Raw genomic sequence first — 21,724 nt, forward strand, 5'->3', positions numbered from 1 at the left:
TCTCACTCCCTTTCTTTAGGGTGTGGGGGTAGGCGGTGTTGTTTTACAGGAAGTAAGGAGGGTGAGGAGGAGGGGAGTGACTTAGGGACACTCACGGCTCTGAGAGATGCTTTCTCGCCCACACAGCTCTCCCTTGGGTGAGGTCACTTCCCTAGGCTCTGATTGGCTTCTAAGGAAGCCTTAGATGAGCTGATTGGTTCCAGCCACTTGACATGCAACAGTCACGGGTGAGCTGCGTGTCCAGAATAGGAACTGAATAAGGAAGCTTGCACAGATATCTGTGATGCTATCATAGTGACCCTACTGAGCATTTGAAAGGCATAAGATGAGATGTAGGAGAACCTTCAAGAAATTCCTTAACTGCATTCAGGCAGACTGACCGAATTTCCTACAGCATCAAGTGACAGAGACTGGCAATCTGAGGTTGGATGTTCCTGACCTCATTGTAAAGAATGAAAAGGGGCTGTGACTCCATTGAGGGAAAGCAGCTTAAAAGCCTAGTTTGGGTTCGTTAGTAAGTGTTAAGATAGAAGCAGCCAAGAAGACAGAGAAGGAAACAGGAATAGAAGGAGAACATTCCAGAGTTACTGGGCAATTTGTGATGATTGATGTTTCCTTTTTTATCTCTCTGAGATGTTAAGTGAGTGGAGTAGGGGGAAGGGGACAGGGGATCTGTCACTGGGGTTCCCCATAATTATACTTGAGCCTGTGATTGTGGCTAGGAAGAAATAGCAAAAAACAAGACACAGAAAATTTTCCTTTTATCTTCCTCCTGTACATATACATACCAGTCCTAACCTGGTCAACTATGTCTGTGTCTATATTGGCACAGCCACTCCCTAAATCCCACATTATGTCAACCTGGGAACACAAAAGAGTGAGAACAAACAAGATTCTGGAAAAGCAGCAGTAGAGGAGGACTGAAGCCACACCCCTACCCCCACCTCTACACACAAACATCCTTTTCCCATGAAACTGGGGAAAGGAGGACAAAGGTTGGGGTGACCACTTGGGATCAGTTGTACTGCCTCAAAGACAAAGTGTCAGCAAGATCAGACTATTCTTGGACTCTGCCCCGTCTGGCAGGTGACCTTGCTGGACAAAGCCAGAGACCCAGGACACAGCAGCTTTCTCAGATTCTGGAGTGGTTCCAGGTATGAGCTAGACTGTTCCATCGACCTTTCCCCTACTTTCCATAGGTACTATCAGGCAGGCTAAGGCTGAAGCCTAAGACCTAGTAAACAGGATCAGGCTCCTATTCTCTCTGGAGGACCATCTGAGAGGTTAGGGTCAGGGCTCTGCTTACAAGTATTTACAGAGGACCCACCCACGCAGTGCTTGCTCAGCCCTGTACTGCTCGCCTGCTAGGGCCTGTTTATACTGAATAGATTGCTCCCATGCCCACAGCCTGGGCTGCACTGGCCCCTGGCAGGGTAGGTTCTCTGGCAAGAATCCTCTCCTTCCCTACCCTATAGTCGATCCCTAGCCTCCCCTCCCACCTTGGGCAGGCAGCTTGAGAGCGGGATCTGGAAACTGGCACAGTGACTCAAGTGGCTTGAGGGAGGCTGAATGGCAGACCTGGATGCAACATGCCGTTTAGATTGGGAGTAGAGGCCAAAGAAAATTGGAGGGTCAGAGGTCTAATGGTTAAGGTGATTGGGCAGGTATGGGTTGTTAAGGAAAAGATAGTTCTTTTCCTCAATTTATTTTATTGCTGAATTTTGAATGGAAGAAAGGGTGGCCTGTAGGCATAGGCTGGTTATGGACTAACCAAGGGGAAGGAGAGCCTCCATCTTAATTGGGCAAAACACTGTCTTATGGTCCTAGTTTCACCACTCCATACTTTGTGCCCTTGGGAAAGTCATGTAAAGTCTCCACATCTCAATTTCCTTGTGTGTGAAACATGAATTTAGATTGGATGTCCACTAGGAACCCTTCTAGCTCTCACACAGTAGGGCTCATGTTGATCCGCCTCTAAGAGTACATACAAATGGTTCTGAGAACAAAGGCAGAATGTGTCCAGATTTTGCTGAACTCATTCCATCCGCTGAATTTCCCCACCTTATTTTCAGCCCAGGCAGGCTACTAAAGATACCTCAGGCGTTTGGCCAGTCGTTTCCAAGAACCTGCTTCAGCTCAATCAACAGGAAGATCAACAATTCACCAACTAGCAAGAAAGGAGACAACCCCTGCAAGAGAGTTTCAAGGTCACATTCTGCAAGTCTGCAGGACTCAAATCAAGCAAGCCACCAGTGGATTTCTGACTGAGGAAGGGGCTGGAGAGGCAAGTCCTCTCCATTTCCCCTCATATCATGTCTGGCCAGAGGACAGAGAACAGAAATAAACTAGACAGGATTGGCTCAGTTAGCTAATCTAGCCAAATAAGTAGCATCTTCTCCACTGACCTTTCCCCTACTGAGACCCACCTTTTCCCCTAAGTCGTTTGGGACCACAAAGCTGGAAATAAACTCTTCTAGTTTCCTGGTATCACCTCAGAAAGTCCTTTGCCTTATAGCCAACAAGCTTTAATTTGTCTCTTTGTATGTAGAAGGGAAGGGAGGTTCCCTCGCAATCCTAATGGGACTCATTGGGAGGATACTGATCCAACCCTAACTGCAAGACCTGAGAGGCTAGGGGATCACCCTGGGCAGCCAAGATGTTGGGGAAGGAATCCAGAGATTCCTCAGATCCGATCCTGACCAATGCAGGGAGGGGCTGTGTCCGCATGTCAGAGTCTGGGACTATTCTCCATGCTCAAACTGCCCCTCCCCCTAGGATCCTCAGCTGTGGGCTATGCTCCCCTGGCCCTCCCTGAATGATCCCCATCCTGTGATTCCATTTCTCTTGGTGTACAGCAGAGAAAGGGGGAAACATCCAAGTCCTGTCTCTAACATTATTTGTTACACTCAGGGCAACATTGACCGTACTAGAACAGGAGGGAGTTAGTTGGACCTGACTTTGTCTTACTAAAAGAGGAGGAAAAAAACCCACTTAAGTTCAGATGCAGATTTGAGGTCTTTCATATCTTGGAGAGAATGGGTAAAGTCCCATTTAGACAGGGAAAGAAGCTCTGGGACTGCTCCTTATACTCTGATATGACCATTTTGGAGAGGAAGTGGCAAATGCGGATCAGCCCTTTTCTAAGTCTCCCATTTCCTTTCCCCAGCCTCTCTCCTGGTGCCTACATAATCTTTCCCGTCTGACCATACTTGGCTGCCCTTGGGCCCTCACCTCTCCCTTACTTGGCCTGGCTCCTGTTTTGAGTCTTGCTTTCCACACTGAACTACCACTCTAGCACCTGCCCAGAGATATCAGGGATGTCTATAAATGTCTCAGGAGCTGGACTGGGCCAGGCCAAGAGGGACCAGATAGAGAGCTTATCACTCAGACTCATTCTTTTCTTTTTTTTTTTTTTTTTTCAGATTCATTCTTACTGTCTTTCAGATTCTTTTCCTCTTCTTGACTCTTTCTCCATGTCTTTTCTCCTATGCATCTCTTTGCCTCATGCCTTATACTGTGCTGCTTAAATTGGGTTATTCTTGGGGTAATGTGGTGAGGATTATTTGGAGCCACAGAATACGCATGGCACATCTTCCAGAGTGTTAATTTTACTTTTAAGATTTGGTAGGGGAAGAGGAATCATTTTTATACTAAAACCAACACAAATATATTATTCAGTGTAAATCAAAATGTGCATTTCTAAAGATAAAATAGATACTTCAAAGACATTTCTGGCTTATGACACACTACTTTGGGCTGCTCTGGGAACCCTGGGAGAAAAATGGGTCACACTCTTGAATCTTATGGGTTCTGCAGAGGAAATATTTGAGAAGCTCTACTTAGAGCAGAAATGACAAGCCAGAGCAAACCTAAACACCAAACAGGATCAGGCAGATATAAAGGAGTGAAGTAGGTGGGTGTAGAGCAATGAATGGGGAGTGGTGAGAACTGGCAAACCAGAGCTAGCTGGGCTCCTTCAGCCCCAGCTGGCGGATGCCATGAAAGAACGTGGTTCAGTGTAACCAAATATGATTGCTTTTTGAGAGAAGCCAGAATGGTGGATTGTCATGAAATCTGGTTTTTAAATGTTTACGATCAATTCACGTTTTTAGGAAGAACTGTACAGGTTTCTGTCTATATGCTGGTTTTGCCTACAAGTCCCTGGTTGCTGCCTCTGGCTTAGAGTTTCCTCCAGCTGTGCTTCAGTGCATCATCAGCTAAAATCAAGACACAGGGAGAGTAACATGAAGCACAGTGTGATCTCCCTTCCCTAACTCTTTCTCCCCTCTGGCCTCCCATTAGTCTTGCAGCACTACGTCAGGGATTCCCTCCTCCACCCACAAAGCTGAGTGGGCAATATCAGAACGGGTGCTGAGACAGAAAAGAACAAGAGGAGAGGAGGAAGCAGTCTTTGGATACAGATGGATATTCAGTTTAAAGAGAAGATCAAGGGAAGATGAAGCCCCAATTTGGAAATTTTCCTAATTTTCATCTCTCCTTCCTTGCCTTCATTCCTAACCTACAGACCTTCCTCACAGTCAAAAAGATATTCTGGTCTAAAGCACATATCACCAAAAAAAGATATTCTGGGCTTGTCAATGATCCACCTCTCTCCCAGCTCCCCCACCTCCCAGGTGACCTAGTTTTCCAAAACCAGAGACAGTAGATCTTGCCTTGTCAGACTTTGTCACCATATCCAACCTCTCTGACCTCCATGAATATTTCTTCTACTTTCTAAGGTATATGAAGCCCAAACCTGGTCTTCCATGATCTCGAATTCTATTCCCAAGAGTTGGGGGCAATGGGGTACATGAGGTTGCAGGACAGTTTGGAACTTTCCTGCAGGACAGCTTGAGAAGGTAGAACTGCAGAGAAGCCTGTGAGTACCACTGGCAGGGCTACACCTTTCTCCAGGGGTAGCAAAGGAGCCATTGGTCCCTACCCAACTCCCCTCTTCCTGATCTGCAGGGATACAGAGGTAGAAACATCTTGGAGTCTGGAACAGAAAACAAAATTTCCTTAGAGTTGGAAGGTGAGGCAAGCATGAAAGACTGGGAATTAAGAGAAATGGGAAAATAGGAGACAAAAGATTAACCCTGAGTCTGGATAAATGGAAGAAGTCAGAATTTGACAGGTGAAATGGAGAGAGAGGAATCTTAAGCCACAGAACCATATAAGGGCAGCACAGTTCTCATGCCCCTGAAAATCCCCCCCCCTCAGCAACTGAAATCCATTCTCTGTCCATCTGTCCAGGAGGTTAAAAATATCCAAGCTGGGAACCCAGCCACACATTTCCAAGAACCTGTTTACTGACCATTCGATTGACTTGGAGAGATAGTCATCAGCTCCATCACCCAACAAGGACTGAGAATGGACCTTGCTTGACATCCCAGGACTCAGGGCACATGGAATTCACAACCCTGTCCCCATGTTCCTGTCTTCCTCCTTCTCCCATCACCCTGTTCCCTAGAGATGACCAATCAATTGGTAGTCAGAAAAACCCCAGCCTTCAGAGTCTCTTTATTCTTTTCTCTTTATATAACAGGTCCAGCGAGAGTAGGGAAGGGTCAAGCCAAAGGAAAGGTCAGGACAGAACAGGAATAGCCTAAATAGGCTAAATTGCCCACTGATGAGGCCTCACCTCCACTGACCTTTGTGCTGCTCAGTCTAGTCCACCCCAGGGAAAAATATCAAATGAAGTGCAATACCTTGGAACAAGGAGTCTGGGAGTCCTTTGTAGTGTCACATTGTATCTCTAGTACTTTCTAGTCCTCAGTTTATAACTCCAAATGGTGGGAATCTTTTCCCTGGAGCTGTATACTGAAAAGTTAAGAAAGCTCAATTTCCAGAAGGTCACAGGGTTAATCCACAGGCCTGTGAAGCACACTGGAAGTATGAAAGAGAAACCTCTGGCACTCTCAGAGCTATACCCTGAGATGCCGGGGTGTGTGCAAAGAGCCTGTTCGGGCCTAGGGGTGGGAGTCCCAAGAGTGGGCTACCTCTCCCCTGCCATGACAACTCCAGGTGAGTCAGCTCCTATACATTGACCTCTTCTCCAGACTGTTGTCCCCCAACAAAGGAAGAGAATCAAGAGGACAACAGGGCCGGGCGTGGTGGCTCACGCCTGTAATCCTAGCACTCTGGGAGGCCGAGGCGGGCGGATTGTTTGAGCTCAGGAGTTCGAGACCAGCCTGAGCAAGAGTGAGATCCCGTCTCTACTAAAAATAGAAAGAAATTAATCGGACAGCTAAAAATATATAGAAAGAAATTAGCCGGGCATGGTGGCTCATGCCTGTAGTCCCAACTACTCGGGAGGCTGAGGCAGGAGGATCCCTTGAGCCCAGGAGTTTGAGGTTGCTGTGAGCTAGGCTGACGCCATGGCACCCTAGCCCGGGCAAAAGAGTGAGACTTTGTCTCAAAAAAAAAAAAAAAAAGAGGAGCAACAGGAGAATGGCCTTAACTGTGAAAGGCTGGAGAGGAAAAGCAATCTTCTTGACATGCCTGAAAGTGATTTTTCAAGGTGGTGGTGAGGGATATGTCTCTTATTTTAGATAAGAAGCACTTGCTTGTCATTGTTTCAACACCTCACATGTATTTTATTTTATTTTATTTATTTTATTTTATTTTATTTTGAGACAGAGTCTCACTGTGTTGCCCGGGCTAGAGTGCCGTGGCGTCATCCTAGCTCACAGCAACCTCAAACTCCTGGGCTCAAGCGATCCTCCTGCCTCAGCCTCCCGAGTCGCTGGGACTACAGGCATGCGCCACCATGCCCGGCTAATTTTTTCTATATATTTTTAGTTGTCCGATTAATTTCTTTCTAATTTTAGTAGAGACGGGGTCTTGCTCTTGCTCAGGCTGGTTTCGAACTCCTGAGCTCAAACAATCCGCCCGCCTCGGCCTCCCAGAGAGCTAGGATTACAGGCTCACATGTATTTTAAAATCCTTACAACAATCTTCTGAGATAGGTACTATCATTATCCCCTATTTTACAAATGAATAAACTGTGGCACAGAGAGGCTAAACAAGCTTCCCAAGGTCACACAGCTGGTTAAGTGGTATAAGTAGGATTTTCATTTAGATAGTTTGCCTTCAGGGACCACATGTTTAACTACTATACTATACTATACTATAATTTTTCCTTAATAGTATAGGAAGGCTAGTCTCTGAACTTTTTCCGGGTTTTAGACTATTGGGCCAGGACCTGCAGCCCTGAGTCTTTAGCTACCTCTGAAAGGGAATTTTTCAGTTTAGGAAATGGAGGTGGACATGAGGTCAGAACAGAAAACGGACAAAATCTTCCCATCTCCCAGTTCAGAACTACTGAGATCAGGGTGCTTGGTACAGGGACTGTAGCCATTGCAGGATCAGTAAAATATTTTCCTCATTCACCTTATGTATTTTATCTCCTAGAGGTGGTCAAGGAAAGAACTCTAAGAGGGTCTGCACTGAAAGAATCGGGCGAAGGTCACCGGCCACATTCCTGTAGTCCCGGCTAAACGGCAGGCTGAGGCAGGGGAGGATCCTTTGAGGCCAGGAGTTTGATGCTGCACTATGATTGCACCTGCGAATAGCTATTGCACTTCAGCCCGGGCAACACAGCAAGAGCCTATTCTCAAAAAACAAACAAAACATAAACAGACAAAAAAGAATTCAGCAAAGGTCACTCCTTGATCCTACTTCATGCCCTTCAGCTCTTGTGTGATTGTTTTTTGTGGACCATGTGCTTGGTCATATCCTTTCTCCACACTCTTCCCTCCCAGTGCCTCAACCAAGTTAGATCCTTGTGTCCAATCTGTTCAGAGGTATCAATCCAGGTAGCCAAGGACTCTGCTTGTGGAAGTACCTGCCTTTTTCTTGTTATTTTCTTTAGCTCTTTTCTCTCTTTATATAGTTTTCTTTCTGATTTCTCTCAGATCTTCTTCCTATACCAAATTGGACCTAATGAATAAATGATACTCAGAACTAGATCTCCTCTAATGGCTACACATGTAGGTTACAGCTCTGTAAAAATTAAAAAGCATATGAGAAGAGCATGGGCAAAGAAAACCCAAAATATTTACCCACCTAAGTGGAGAAACAGCTAGGCCAGTACCCAGAGAAGTATAATTCAGGGAGTCTGCATGCAGAAAATGTCCTGGGGTGAGGTAGAAGTTGTGTATAGAAGGCAAAATGAAGTAGAGTGGAGATTCTGTTCTCTAAGGCGGGGATGGGTTTCCTCCGGGGAAACAGATCTACTGTTTACTTCCTCAGATTTTTTTTTTTTTTGAGACAGAGTCTCACTCTATTGCCCGGAGTAGAGTGCCATGGCGTCAGCCTAGCTCACAGCAACCTCAAACTCCTGGGCTCAAGCAATCCTACTGCCTCAGCCTCCCGAGTAGCTGGGACTATAGACATGTGCCACCATGCCCGGCTAATTTTTTCTATATAGATTTTTAGTTGTCCAAATAATTTCTTTCTATTTTTAGTAGAGAGGGGGTCTCGCTCTTGCTCAGGCTGGTCTCGAACTCCTGACCTTGAGCGATCCACCGCCTCGGCCTCCCAGAGTGCTAGGATTACAGGCGTGAGCCACCATGCCCGGCCTTACTTCCTCAGATTTTGATGTGCTGCTCAATATAGTATTCACTAGTCACACGAAGCTATTTAAAGTTAATTAAACAATTAAAAATTTAGTTCATCAGTCACAGTAGGCATATTTCAGAGCTCAACAGCCACATGTGGCTAGTGGCTATGATATTGGACAGCACAGATAAAGAACATTTCCATCATCACAGAAGGTTCTTTTGGACAGTGCTGGATTAGGGATATTAGGGTTATCAGCAGGGAATGCGTATATTCTGGCCCTTCCAGGATCAAATCTCTAAAAGGCTAGGGTGTAAGTTATCTGTCCTCTCCCTGCCACTGCCATTCTCATATCATGTGCCAGTAGCCAGACTGTATACACAAACAACCAGGCTCACGTGCTCCATGGTCTCTCCATCCCCTTGTCCTGCCCTCTGGCCTGCTCTTGTCCTTCCTCCACCACTCCAGCCCCTGGAAAACAAGCTGCAGAAGAAACTTTTCCATCGACTTTGACCTAGTTTCCTGGTCACAAATTCAAAGGGGAGGAGCCACTAAATTCTTGAACAGGTGAGAAAGGGGTGGGGTGGGTTCAAGTGAGAGTCACCCTGGCAATACCGAGAGCTAGAAACTGACGAGCTAGAAACTGACTCGTTGGGTAATGAAAAACAGAGACACAAAGAAAGCCAGGAGAGAGCTACGGAGAAGGAAAGACAAACGAAAAATGAAGATTGAAATGGGAAAGGATCTTTTCAATCTCATTTACTGTTTGATTCACATTTATTTTATGTAGAACTTCTGGGAGCCTGTAAGGGCCAGGACTAGATCTGTCTGCAAATATTTAAACGAGCCAGAAATCGAAAAGTACGTTTACCTCTGCCATCTCAGGGTTTCTCACCTGTCACTCATGAATAATAAAGATCACTTCAATTAAAGGGGGAGGCCAGGTGCAGTGGCTCATGCCTGTAATCCTAGCACTTTGGGAGGCCGATGTGGGAGGACTGCATGAACTCAGGAGAGTTCGAGACCAGGCTGAGCAAGAGCAAGACCTCATCTCTACAAAAAACAGAAAAATTAGCCGAGCATGGAAGTACATGCCTGTAGCCCCACCTACTGAGGAGGCTGAGGCAGGAGTATCACTTGAGCCCAGGAGCTTGAGGTTACAGTGAGCACTCTAGCCTGGGCAACAGTGAGACCCTGTCTCAAAAAAAAAACAACAACAACGTGCAATTGTGGTATTAATCTATAATTATTACCCTACAAGGAAGAAATAGGAAGGGATAAGGGTGGGGTTGAATATTTAGTAAACATTTACTGAGTTATGACTATATGCTTGGATAGGAACTGTGGAGAAAAAAAATGGTAGCTACCTCCAATGAATACTCGTAACTCTAAACTCATCTTTAAGTTATCCTTGTCAGCATATAAACCAGCTTTACACTGAGAATAAACTTGATGAGGAAACAAAATTTTCAAACTTTCCTTTAAAATCCCCTTACAAACCCAATTTTTTCCCTGCATTTCAAGAACTTATGAACTCTAAAATTGAAGGAATTGATTAGCTGTGGATTTGGAAAACTAGTTTAGGCCACCAGAAGATTTCATTATAGCTCTTTGGTGAATTGGGAAGAAGACCAAATATAGCTCCAATTCCTTCCCTCTTCACCCCTCCAACCCCCACGTTGACTACATTTGCTAGGGTCAGCCCGTAGGGAGTGTTCTTTCCATGGGGTTTTCAGTAGTGTGGATTGTGAAGTAGAGGAAAGCTCCTTTAGGCACAACTTCTTTCTAAAGTTCTCCAATGCCAACTCACAGACAAGAAGAAACAAAATCTTTTTTGTCATTAAAAAAACTTTTTTATTTTTTTACAAACAATACCCCCATCTGGGGTGAAAATATATCTGGTTAAGTACAAAATATAGTATTTACCATACAAAAAGATACATAAGTAAAAAACAAAAAATGAAACCATTTTCAGCTCACATACTTTCTGGCTATAATAATTCTCAGCAAAGGGTGGAGCTCAGTGCTGACACAGGACAGTGAACAAAGTGCTATGGCTGAGGGTGACTGACCAACTGTTGGCAGCTGCAGTGAGAGACAGCCTAATATCCCTATCTCCTAACACTGGGCAGGAAGGGAGATGGAGGGACTTCAGTGAAGACTTGCCCTCTAGTTTCTCAAAGCAGTGTCTGGAGTGTTGAAGCTTCTTGATCTAGAGTTCCTCCTTGGGGTTGGAGAAATCACAGTGGGCAAGGCTGACAGCAGCAACCCTTTCATATAATTAAAGTGTTAGAATTATATAGTTCTGTACACTGGGACAAAGTCTCGAAAGTAATAACACTTTTGTCATTGTGCTTACCCCTAGAGACATAGTAGACCAGTTTTAGCTTACATTTAAGATGGAAGGAAAAAGAACAAAAAATTTGACAGGAACTAAAGTGCTAAGAACATCACCTTAGAATCAATTCCAAGGACTCACATGAAAAGAAAAACATATCCTCCCATATGAAAACGTTTGCAACAGAATACAGTGCAACAGGCTCTAAAAATGGCTTTTAAGACTTTTGGTGGGACAGTTACTATTGCTTTAAGCCAGGTTAAAGTACAGTCTAAGCAAAGACAACCTTAGAGCACTTTCCCTTTAATTCACAGGGAAATCTCCTTCCAAAGTCTAAACCAAATCAGTCCTGGAAGATTTTTCTTTTTCTGTAAGTACAAAAACAATTGTGTACACAGATTTTAAGAACCTCCTTTTCCCAAAGTTTTGGCCACAATTTTCCTAGTTTTGCTAAACTGGCTCTGCTCCACATGGCACAGGAAGTTCAAGGTCCAATGTTATAACAATCCATAAAAAACCTTCAAAAACTCTTAAGAAGACCATGTGAGGGGGTCATTTCTACCCCCGACTCAAACTCTGAAATGCCTCAATTTTTCAAGGAGATCTGAAAAAATATATGGGCCTGGGTTTTTCTATTGTGTTTTAATACCCATCCAGCAAACACCCTTGTATCACACAACACTGGCGCTGGCTGAAGACAAGTCCGCACCCTTTAAGGCCCAGGAGGTTGCCTGCTCATCACCTCCTGCATTAGGAGGTCAGAGTCTGAGGTGGACCCATAGCCCACTGTAGAGACTGTTGTTAAGTCTCTAAAAAAGTGAAGAGTCCAGGAAGAGAGGCAGAAAGAAACAAGTAGCTACAGCTGCTTCTTTTCTTCCACATGCTCACTGCACATTGTTGTTGAGGATACAGGGATCCACCTGGAGGAAGAAAGAAGAGACCCTTTTAAGTTTGAATACGAACTAAAAGAACCAGTTTGGCCATCCCTCTTAGTCAACTTCCTATAGAAGGCTTGGGACAAATATAATGGTAAAAATGACAATTCCCACCTCAGTATAAGTAGGTGGTGGCATGAACTTGAACTCAGGAGCATACATAAAGATAGGGCTGTCTTGAGAGCTGTCCATGTCATCTAGCAGAGGAGTGGTGGGGCTCTCCAATCGATGATCTTCAGGAATGATATCCATATAGCAAGGAGGAGCTAAAAAGAGAAAATAAGGGGAGATAAGAAGTCTAGCCAAGAGATGCTGGACCATCACAGTTTTACAAACCCAAACAGACCAAAAGAGAAGAAAAGACGTTAGGTCTGGCTCACCTTCTGGGGTATCGGGGATGTTCAGATCTACCCAACTCATCTCGGAGCTGGTTCGGCTGGCCATGCTGGACGTTCGGCTGCTTAAACCTGATCTGCTGCCGATTACCAAGGGCAAGTCAAGGATGACTTTCTTTGAGCCAGGGACGCTAACGTAGATCTAGAAAGGAAGATGGTAGTTTGTTGGACTAGAGGTCTAGAGAACACACAACTGTTGTGGTAACAGATAAACAATTTCTCTCACACAGCCACTCCTATCCACTCACCAGTAAAGAATATTCAACTCGAAGGATGTTGCAGCCCAGGATAGAAGGCCTGATCTTCTGCACCCGAAGGCTCTTGCCACGCCACGATGCACATGTCCCTGAGATAATGTGATTGCCTCTGACCGATGACAACTTCTGAGTCAGCACCTTGGTCTGGCCATTGGCAAGGTAAGTGTGGCGGGCCACAATGGCAGCTTTGGGGACCACAATTCGAGAACATGTATTCTCAAAGTCAGCATGGATGGAAATGTCATCACCTAGCAATAAGAAAGATAAAAACTTATTAACTAATACTAAGGACAGTTGATGACATTTCTTCTGCCCCAGTCCTGTGCCCTTACCTCCAAACCAAGAGTTTCTGTTATATCTACCATTTTAAACAGTAGGTTTTTACCTTCACAGAATCCTTTTCTGTCAATCCGAGCAGAGACAGACACCCGCCCGTCAGGAATGAACATGCAGGAAACTTTCTTCTCCTTTTTAGCAGACACAGGTGCCTACATAAAATGGGACAAAAGTGTTTTGAGATGCTTCAATGTAATGCCCAAGTCACCTGATTTATCATCCCTGTGACCCAGGAGAACAGAATCTTAAAATGAACCTCACCATTAAATCAGGAGTATTGACATCCACTAGATCCATCACTTCAAAGCTTTTCTTTGTCTCTTGAGTTGGCTGGCTGGGGCGATCAAGAAAAGCCTTCACCCAGTAGTCCACACACCCATATTTTCCTTTGAAAGAGGTTCCCAGAGGCCTGTGTCAAGAAAAGAAAAACAATTCAAAAATGTTCTCCAAGAACAGTAAAGTGATCAAAGAAGATATTTAGAGATAAAAGAGCCCGAAGATTTATTTAGCTAATACCTACCCCTGAGGAAGCTCAAAGCCGAACTTATACTCATATTTGTTTCCAGGTCTCATGATCACCATCTCATTCTCACCTGAAAAGAGAGAAAAGCAAATAACCATTAGGTTTCTTATTACACTTAAAATGCATCTGTGAGATAAAGAACGCTTGGGCAGCATCCAAGGGTATTGTAGTAGCTCAGTTTCATCCTTTATGTTCTTAAATGAGAGGTTCTGATGTATTTTGTTGGGCAAAAAGTTGCAAAGCCCTGCAATGCTCAAAGGCTCACCCAGGAGTTCCCCTAACAACTCAAACCGGAAGCAAGCAAAGAATAAGCAACTCATGCACACACAAGTCTTTAAATAGCTGAGCCAACACCCCTCAAGGACCACCTTTAGGACACAGTACTGTAAGAAATTGTGCAAATCACCCTTTTTGGGGGACTGGGGGAATGTTTACAAATTAAAACTAAAAAAGAAAAGGAAACAACACGTAATTCAAACCCAACTGAGCGACTTAAAACATTTAGTGTAGGTTCTATTAATTGCTTTCAATTCTCTAACCATTTTAAACGCTCCAACAACAAACAACCGGGCCACTGACCTGTTGGCTGGTCTTCGAGGAGAAGCGTGTCTTCGTAGCGCAGATACTCCAAGGTCTGTCTGCACTGCTGGGATCCCTGCATCCACAGGACTTTGGCCACTCCGCAAGCCAGGACCCTAACGGCTTTGACTCGAGTAACTTCACACACCTCCACTATCACCCGGCCGGCCACCTTCTCGCCACTGCCATACACCTTTTCGGGGTCGTTAAAGACCACTTCAAAAGACTTAATCTTCTTGAACATCACCATGACTGGGCTGAGTTGGCTCAAGAAGCAGAAACGGGGGCGAAACAAAAAACCAAAACGCCAAATCCAAGAAGCACCCTTTGCAGTAAGTTATTTCACTCTCCTTAAGGAATGAGGGTGTCCTTAAGCAGGTTGGGCTTAAAAACAAAATAAGATTTAAAGCAGCCCACAAACGAATCCTAACTACTAGGTTTTCGAAAAGGTGTCCAAAATTTTTAAGTTGCTGGTTACGCCGAAGGATTTCAAGAGAAAGAAAAAAAAAAACACACACCTTCTCCCCCGGCCCCACGAATCGCTGGAGGAAAAAAATCCGGATTTCGGCGGGACGCGGACAGCACTCAGTCAGAGTTGACGAGGAGACGGTTTCTACCGGGAGCCGGAAACTGCTCTATATAGTAGCCAGGGCGGCGGAGCCACGCGAGCGCTGGCCCGGAGGCTCGTGCTGCCCTCGTGCACAGCCGTCCCATTGGCTGCCCGGTCCTTGTTTACCAGGAGCCCGACCAATCAGCGAGGTCGCAGCGGCGCGTGGACACGGTGTGCTCCTGGCGGGGAAAATGGTTGTTGTGCAGCGCTGCTACTCGGCGGGCGGGGGAGGGGAGCGGAGGGGGCTGTGGAGTGACTTACCCCCGCCCAACGGAAGGAGGGCTCCCGGACCCTAAAACCTAGCTGGGGCGAGTTGCCGTCGGAGGGCGAGTGTGGGGATGCTTCTGGTCTAGGAGCAGTGTTTTGAGGTAAAAGGAAAGTGCTTCTGAGGGAATTTCATGCCTAGTCTTAGCTAGTGCAGTGACTTAAGAGGCAGCCGTTTATTCCGCCTCAGAGGCAGCAAGTCTGTGAAAAAGAATCCCATGGCTCCGAGAGAACTTTAGGATTGGGGTGGCGGAGTGTAGGGAATGCTGTTGTTACTGTTCAGGAAGATCCCCTTTGTCTCCTGCTCCTCATCTCTATTAAAAGCAAAAAACTGGCTTCTCTGAAGGAAAGGAGAACTTGCCACAAATTTTCAACCTCTTTCCCGTCCTCATTGGAAAGTGGGCCCAGGGCACTGAGGTGTCCTCTCCCTCCCCTTTTAGCCCCTGGGGCCCTGGCGCTGTGCGCCCGTGCTGTTCCTCAGGCTGTGCCGTCTCCTCGGTTCTCACTGTTCTCGGGAACGGAAATGGTAAGGGCGTGTTCTCATCCTGTTGCTTATCCCCTCATCTGTTCAGCTTCCACCTGCAAAGTGGGGGAACACATTGTTTATGTTCTCCGTTTCCCTCATTGCCTCTTCAGTAAGGTGTGTTCTTTAGGCTCTGATCATCTCTCACTTCCTGCTTCTCCAGGAAAGAAAAAGAGAAGGAAAAAAAAAAAAAAAGGTAAAAGGGCGCTTTACTCTTTTCCCTCCCCCCTCGCCTCCCCCCTAGTTACTTTCACTGTTTATTGTATTTACGCGCTCTCAACTCACTAAATCAAATGCACATCCATAAATCTGCTTAAAAGCAAGAAAGTCCTTCGGTTCATAACCAGATTGTCAGTGGACAGGTGGAGGAGCAATTTTTTATCTTCTCAGAGTTTTTTCCTAAGCTGTTTAGAAATAAGTAAGAAGGGCAAGACAAGAAAGAAGGGTCACCAGAGCACTACAAATTCGTGCTAAAAGGGACCCTGACTCCTCATTCTTTGTTGGTTTCATTTGGTTGTGTGTCATATGGGTTTCTCCCTGCTGGCTATGAGACGCCTTTAGGAGCTGACTCCTGAGAAATTATTCCTAAATGTAATTTTAAAAACTTGTATGCAGAGGTGCAGGGATTATTTCCCCCTTTTTTTTCATTCCTGGACCCTTCTCATGTCTGTTTTGGGGTATCCGGAGATTATTACCCTCTTTCCTTGTGCTGGAAAGAGGAAGATAATGTCCTCAAGATTGAAATGGGGAAGTAAATAAGCAGCATTTGGGTATATTGAAGTCCTATTCTCTCAGCAAAAAGAAGTCTTTATTGCTGTTAAGGATCCTTCTTCCTTCCTCCTACACCCTAACTGGGTTGACACCCTAAGGCTAACAAGTTACAACTCAACCCCGATATTAAGCAAGCTCAAGAATCAGACATCACAACTCTCTTGGAAAACATACGCAGAGTACAAACCCCAGGAACATGTTGTTCTTTAGGGTGTGTGGGCTTGAGGTGGCACCTTGTTCGAGAAAGTTAACTAACTAGGCTTGAGGTATATTCAATAGGTCAGCAATATTGATAGAGTTATTGGGAGCAGAGGAGGTGGGACTCCGACTAAAGTAATTTTAAAAATACAAAATTGTGGCTCTGGGAGAATTTTTAGTTTGATGGGTATGAAAGTGTACATAAATATGAAACATCAAAGTGTTTACAGTGAAATACAAGAATCAATACTGTTAAATAATGTGATATATAACTACATAAATTTTGAGGGGATAGGAGGAGTAGTGGCTAGTAATGGATCAGGGTGGTGGTAATTTAGGACATCTAAGAGAAAAGGGACTGCTAATATTTGTTTCTATGAAGTACTGACATTTTGAATTTGTAAAAATCCTATGACAATTCTCTCTTATTCTAAGTTTCTCCCTTTGGGCTCCAGTTTCTTCTTATTTTCCCATCCTGCAGAGCTCAGTATAGACCATTTGTTTGCTCTGTATTATGTCTGGATTCCCTTGAATGCCAAAAAACTATCTAGCTTTGGCAGCAGCAGCTGCCTACCAGGACTGTAGCCAAGACATGTTCTGAAATGGAGTTCTCCTGGACAGAGCTGTTTACAACCTTTCACCTTTTAACCCCATATTCTGATAACAATCTGCCCCCTGATTCTTCCTTCTCAGTTCTTGGGTCAAAGAAAGAAAACAATCTTATAAATTCCTGTCCTGAAAAAAGGGTATCAGCACTTGTGGAGTTCTGTAAAAAGGGCAGGCCCAGGAGGAACAGCAAAGTAGGACTCTGTCCAGAAGTTCTGCAAGTTAGATCATCTTTACCTGCCCTTTCCCCATCTCTTCATCCCATTACCAATAGGAAACCAAGTGGTGATTGTGTCCTTGTTTGTTTGCTTTATTGGAGGTGATAGAGTAAAGCCAGAGCTTTCAGGAAGGGAAGAGCCCTCACCACCCTGTTGCCAGTTTGAGACAAGGCACTGATTGCATTTCTCTTTTCTTTAACCTCTGGCCTGCCAAACATTTAGAACTCTAAAGACTCTCAATTCCTACTGCAAAACAAACCCTCTTTTTGTCCCTTTAATCACTTAGGTTACCTCTACTCTTTAAACTTCCTTTTACCCTTATCCACTTCCCTTTCCCATTTTTCCCTAAAGAATGTTACTTTAGAGGCAAATAAGTGAGAGTGTGGAATTCAAGACTACCCAACTATGCATATGGCTCCAAGTCTTAGATAAATAATTGTATAGCATCTTAAAGTTCAAAGTGACTTTTAAAATAATTGCCATATGTGGAGCCCCTATAATGAACCAAGTCCTTTATATAATTATGTCAATGAGATTTATAATGTCATCTGTCATATTGTTCCAGAAAGGACTTGAGATTCGATTGTTTCATTTCATTCTCACAATGATCCTGTGACTCAGAGTTGATTAAATCAGGCTCAGAAGTTAAGTAATTTGCCTGAGGTCATAGATTTTGTAAGTAGAGCAAGATCTTGAACCCAGTTCTGTCTAAAGCGTGTACACTAATATGTTGCCCTGTCTCTCGGTGCTTTGACACGTAGCATCTTGTTTGATTTTCACACCAGTCTTCTAAAGCTGCCGTCCCCAACCCCTAGGCTGCAGACTGGTACCAGTCAGTGGCCTTTTAGGAACCAGGGCCACACAGCAGGAGGCTAGACAGGAGGTGAGCAGCAGTCAGCAAGTAAGCAAAGCTTCATCTGTATTTACAGCTGCTCCCTGTCGTTCACATCACTGTATAAGCTACGCTCCGTTCAGATCAGCAGTGGCATTAGATTCTCATGGGAGCATGAACCCTACTATAAACTGCGCATCTAGGTTGTGTGCTCTTTGTGAGAATCTAATACCTGATGATCTGAGGCAGAGCTAAGGTGGTAATGCTAGCTCTGGGGAGTGGCTGCAAATATAATTAGCAGAGAGGTTTGACAATAAGTATAATAGGCTTGACTCATCCGGAAACCATCCTCCCCCAGGTCTGTGGAAAAATTGTCTTCCAATTTTCCCTGGTGCCAAAAAGGTTGGGGACCGTTGTTCTAAACGGTTCAGGACAAGACTCAGAGAGTTTTAGAGTTAAAGGGAACTCTAGCAGTCTTTTTTTTTTAAACCAGTTCCCTTATTTTGGTTAAGTAACTTGACCTAGGACCTACAACTAGTGTCTGCTGGAGCCACTCTTCAAACCCAGGATTCTTTTTTTTCAAATTTTTTTTGAAACAGAGTCTCACTCTGTTGCCCGGGCTAGAGTCCATGGCGTCAGCCTGGCTCACAGCAACCTCAAACTCCTGGGCTCAAGCGATCCTCCTGCCTCAGCCTCCCAAGTAGCTGGGACTACAGGCATGCGCCACCACGCTCAGCTAATTTTTTCTATACGTTACTAGTTGTCCAGCTAATTTCTTTCAGTTTTTTTTAGTAGAGACGGGATCTCGCTCATGCTCAGGCTGGTCTCGAACTACTGAATTCAAACAATCCGCCCGCCTCAGCCTCCCAGAGTGCTAGGATTACAGGCGTGAGCCACTGCGCGCGGCCCAAACCCAGGATTCTTAATATTTAATCTAGAGTTCTTATCTCTAGGATGCTTTGTGAGGGCTTTTTGTTTTTAAATTTAGCTTTAATTATTAAAAATATCTGGAAGCCCACATTTTATGTTGACTGAGATCCATTTTTCTACCATGCTGAGGAAAGGATGGAGATCTCAGTGTTGCCCAACTTCATGGCAAGATGGGGAGAGGGACTTAATTAACTTGTTTAGAACTGTTGGAGGCTCGCTTAAGATATTCCTTAAACTTGCCTTTATACATGGTAAAAAAAATTTTACATGCCCTCTCATACTATTACTCTTTTTTCTACTCGTTACCATCAAATTTTTTTGTTTAATTGTTTCTATTTTTAGTTGACCAGCTAACTTTTTTTAGTTTTAGTAGAGATGGGGGTCTTACTCTTCCTTAGGCTGGTCTCAAACTCCTGACCTCAAGTGATCCTCCCACCCCGGCCTCCCAGGGTGCTAGCATCACAGGCCTGAGCCACCATGCCCAGCCTCAAATCTCTTAAGAAAATAACCTGTACCAGCTTTCTCTGTTGACTAAACTTGTCCCTTTGTAATATGGCTTCTCGTCCCTCTGAAATGGTTTTTATCAAGTTTCCTGAGGAAACCAGAGTAGTTTTTTTTTAGGCCTTATTTCCTTTGACTTCTGTATAACTTGAAAACTGCTGTCTTTTAAAAACTTAAACACTCCAGCCTAAGCAAGAGCGAGACCCCCATCTCTACTAAAAATGGAAAAAATTAGCCGGTCATGGTGGTGCACACCTGTGGTCTCAGCTACTCAGGAGGGTGAGGCAGGAGGATCCCTTGAGCTCAGGGATTTGAGGTTGCTGTGACCCAGGCTGACAACCATGGCACTCTAGCCTGGGTGACAGAAGGAGAGTTTGTCTCAAAAAACAAACAAAAAAACTTAAACATTTATCCTGATATTTGGACTTCATCCTTTTCTCCTTTGCTCGAAATTCTCTTTTTCTCTACACTCTGAAAGCTTTTCTCAAGGGCTTGTCCTTGGCTCTCTCCTTTTCCTTCTTTAAGTTTTGCTCTTCAGTTGCCCATTTGTACATCACTCTGTGTAAATGACTTCTATTTATTTATTTGTTTGTTTGTGAGGGGAGGATATGTGTAAATGACTTTAAAAATCTATAATATGCCTTTAGCCTGTCTCCAGAGTTCCAGCTGGTATCTCAAATTCAACTTGTCCAGTAATGAATTCATAATCCTCCCCTGGTGTTCAAACCCATTTTTTCTTGTTTCTTTTAGTGGAACCACTATACATTACCCCATCAAGGTTTAAAATCTAGGAATTGCCTTTAATTCCTTTCTCTCTTACATTCCCCACATCCAGTCAACTACCAATTTCTATATAGGCCATCTTTCCAGTGTTTCTAGAATTTATCTCCTGCTTCTCATTCCACTGCTACCACTGAGATTCATGTCCTTGTTACTTTTGCCTAGATTATTTTAGTAGCTTTTACCTGGTTTTTCTGCTGTTGTTCCAGTTTGTTCCTGTGATACTGCAAAATGTATTGCTTACTGAATCACATTCAAATGCTTTATCCTGGCGTTTAAAGCCTTCACTAAATGGCCTCAACCGAATTTTCCAGTTTCATTTCCCACTACTTCCTCATATATGTACTCTATACTTCAGCCAAAACTGAGTACTCAGTGTTCCCCTAATATATCCTTCTCTGTCTTTGTGTCTCTGCTTCTGCTTTTCACTGTACCTGGAATGCCTATCCTTCCTTCCCCATCTCTGTTTTTTGAAATCCTACCCACCCTTCTGTAGACAGCCAAATGAGTTTTCCTCTATGAAACCTTTCTCGATTCCCAATCCCCTCTTCTTTTACTTTACAACCAAATATGATCACATTCTCTTTTTTTTTTTTTTTTTTTTGAGACAGAGTCTCACTCTGTTGCCCGGGCTAGAGTGAGTGCCGTGGCGTCAGCCTAGCTCACAGCCACCTCAAACTCCTGGGCTCAAGCGATCCTTCTGCCTCAGCCTCCTGAGTATCTGGGACTACAGGCATGAGCCACCATGCCCGGCTAATTTTTTCCATATATTTTTAATTGTCCAATTAATTTCTTTCTATTTTTAGTAGAGACGGGGTCTCGCTCTTGCTCAGGCTGGTTTCGAACTCCTGAGCTCAAACAATCCGCCTGCCTTGGCCTCCCAGAGTGCTAGGATACATTCTCTTTTAAATTCTCCATAGAATGTTATTTATATTTCTCATATAGCACTTAAATGTAAATTGCCTTTCTGTCCTAGATAATGAATTCTTACAGTACAGGAACTATGTCCTACTTAAATCTTTGTATTCTTCCTAACACTTACTAGAGTACATTTCACAGAGTAAATATATTATGAAACATAAATTAAATCGATAGATTAGGGTATGTCTTTGGAGTAGAATATGCCAGTAATTCAGAACCTGGTATTATTTCTTACTAGTCTTAGACATTAAACTTCAACCTCAATTTCTTTTGCTATACTGTAACATATAACCGGTCCCTCATCAAAGCCTGTGGCCCAAGTATGTATCAGAGCAAAGGGGGTAAGGCGGTGAGAGGTGATGGTTTGTTTTTCTATGAGGAGAAAATTGGACTGTATTGATGTTTATAAGTATGAGGGAGATGGGACATTGTGTGCTTAACCCAACTTCCCCTTTTCTGAGAAATTCTTTCTTACACAATTCAGGAATCCAGTTGGCTCAGCCCTGCTACCCAGTGGATAATTTAATGTACTGCAAAATTCTTAGTCCAAGAATTGTCTCAAACACACAAAAGCTTTTCTGAGATCTGAATCTTGTTCTAAACCACTCCTTTGAGTGGTGAGGATGATTCTGATTCTTTTTTTTT

At 44.2% G+C, this 21,724-nt stretch overlaps 1 protein-coding gene across 1 annotated transcript; it reads right to left on the reverse strand.

Moving 5' to 3' along the window:
* Nucleotides 1–10,400: 10,400 nt before the first annotated feature.
* On the reverse strand, nt 10,401–14,519 carry TXNIP (thioredoxin interacting protein). Its single transcript, XM_012643446.1, has 8 exons — nt 13,926–14,519; nt 13,344–13,416; nt 13,085–13,232; nt 12,873–12,975; nt 12,479–12,735; nt 12,216–12,372; nt 11,950–12,101; nt 10,401–11,820 (listed from the first exon to the last, which is right to left on the reverse strand). The coding sequence occupies exons 1-8, from the start codon at nt 14,173–14,175 to the stop codon at nt 11,785–11,787; spliced, it is 1,176 nt and encodes a 391-aa protein (XP_012498900.1). The 5' UTR covers nt 14,176–14,519; the 3' UTR covers nt 10,401–11,784.
* Between the last annotated feature and the right edge of the window lie 7,205 nt (nt 14,520–21,724).

Source organism: Propithecus coquereli, unplaced genomic scaffold (assembly GCF_000956105.1).
Source record: "Propithecus coquereli isolate 6110/MARCELLA unplaced genomic scaffold, Pcoq_1.0 Scaffold197, whole genome shotgun sequence".
Taxonomy (NCBI): Eukaryota; Metazoa; Chordata; class Mammalia; order Primates; family Indriidae; genus Propithecus; species Propithecus coquereli.

What these genes read in the sequence shown, in the direction of transcription:
- TXNIP (XM_012643446.1), bottom strand. Translation starts at nt 14,175, where the DNA reads ATGGTGATGTTCAAGAAGATTAAGTCTTTTGAAGTGGTCTTTAACGAC. An exon ending in CATCCCCGATACCCCAGAAG is followed by an intron (nt 12,102 to 12,215) that starts GTGAGCCAGACC and finishes TTCTCTTTTTAG; the next exon opens with CTCCTCCTTGCTATATGGAT. An exon ending in CACCACCTACTTATACTGAG is followed by an intron (nt 11,821 to 11,949) that starts GTGGGAATTGTC and finishes TTCTTCCTCCAG; the next exon opens with GTGGATCCCTGTATCCTCAA.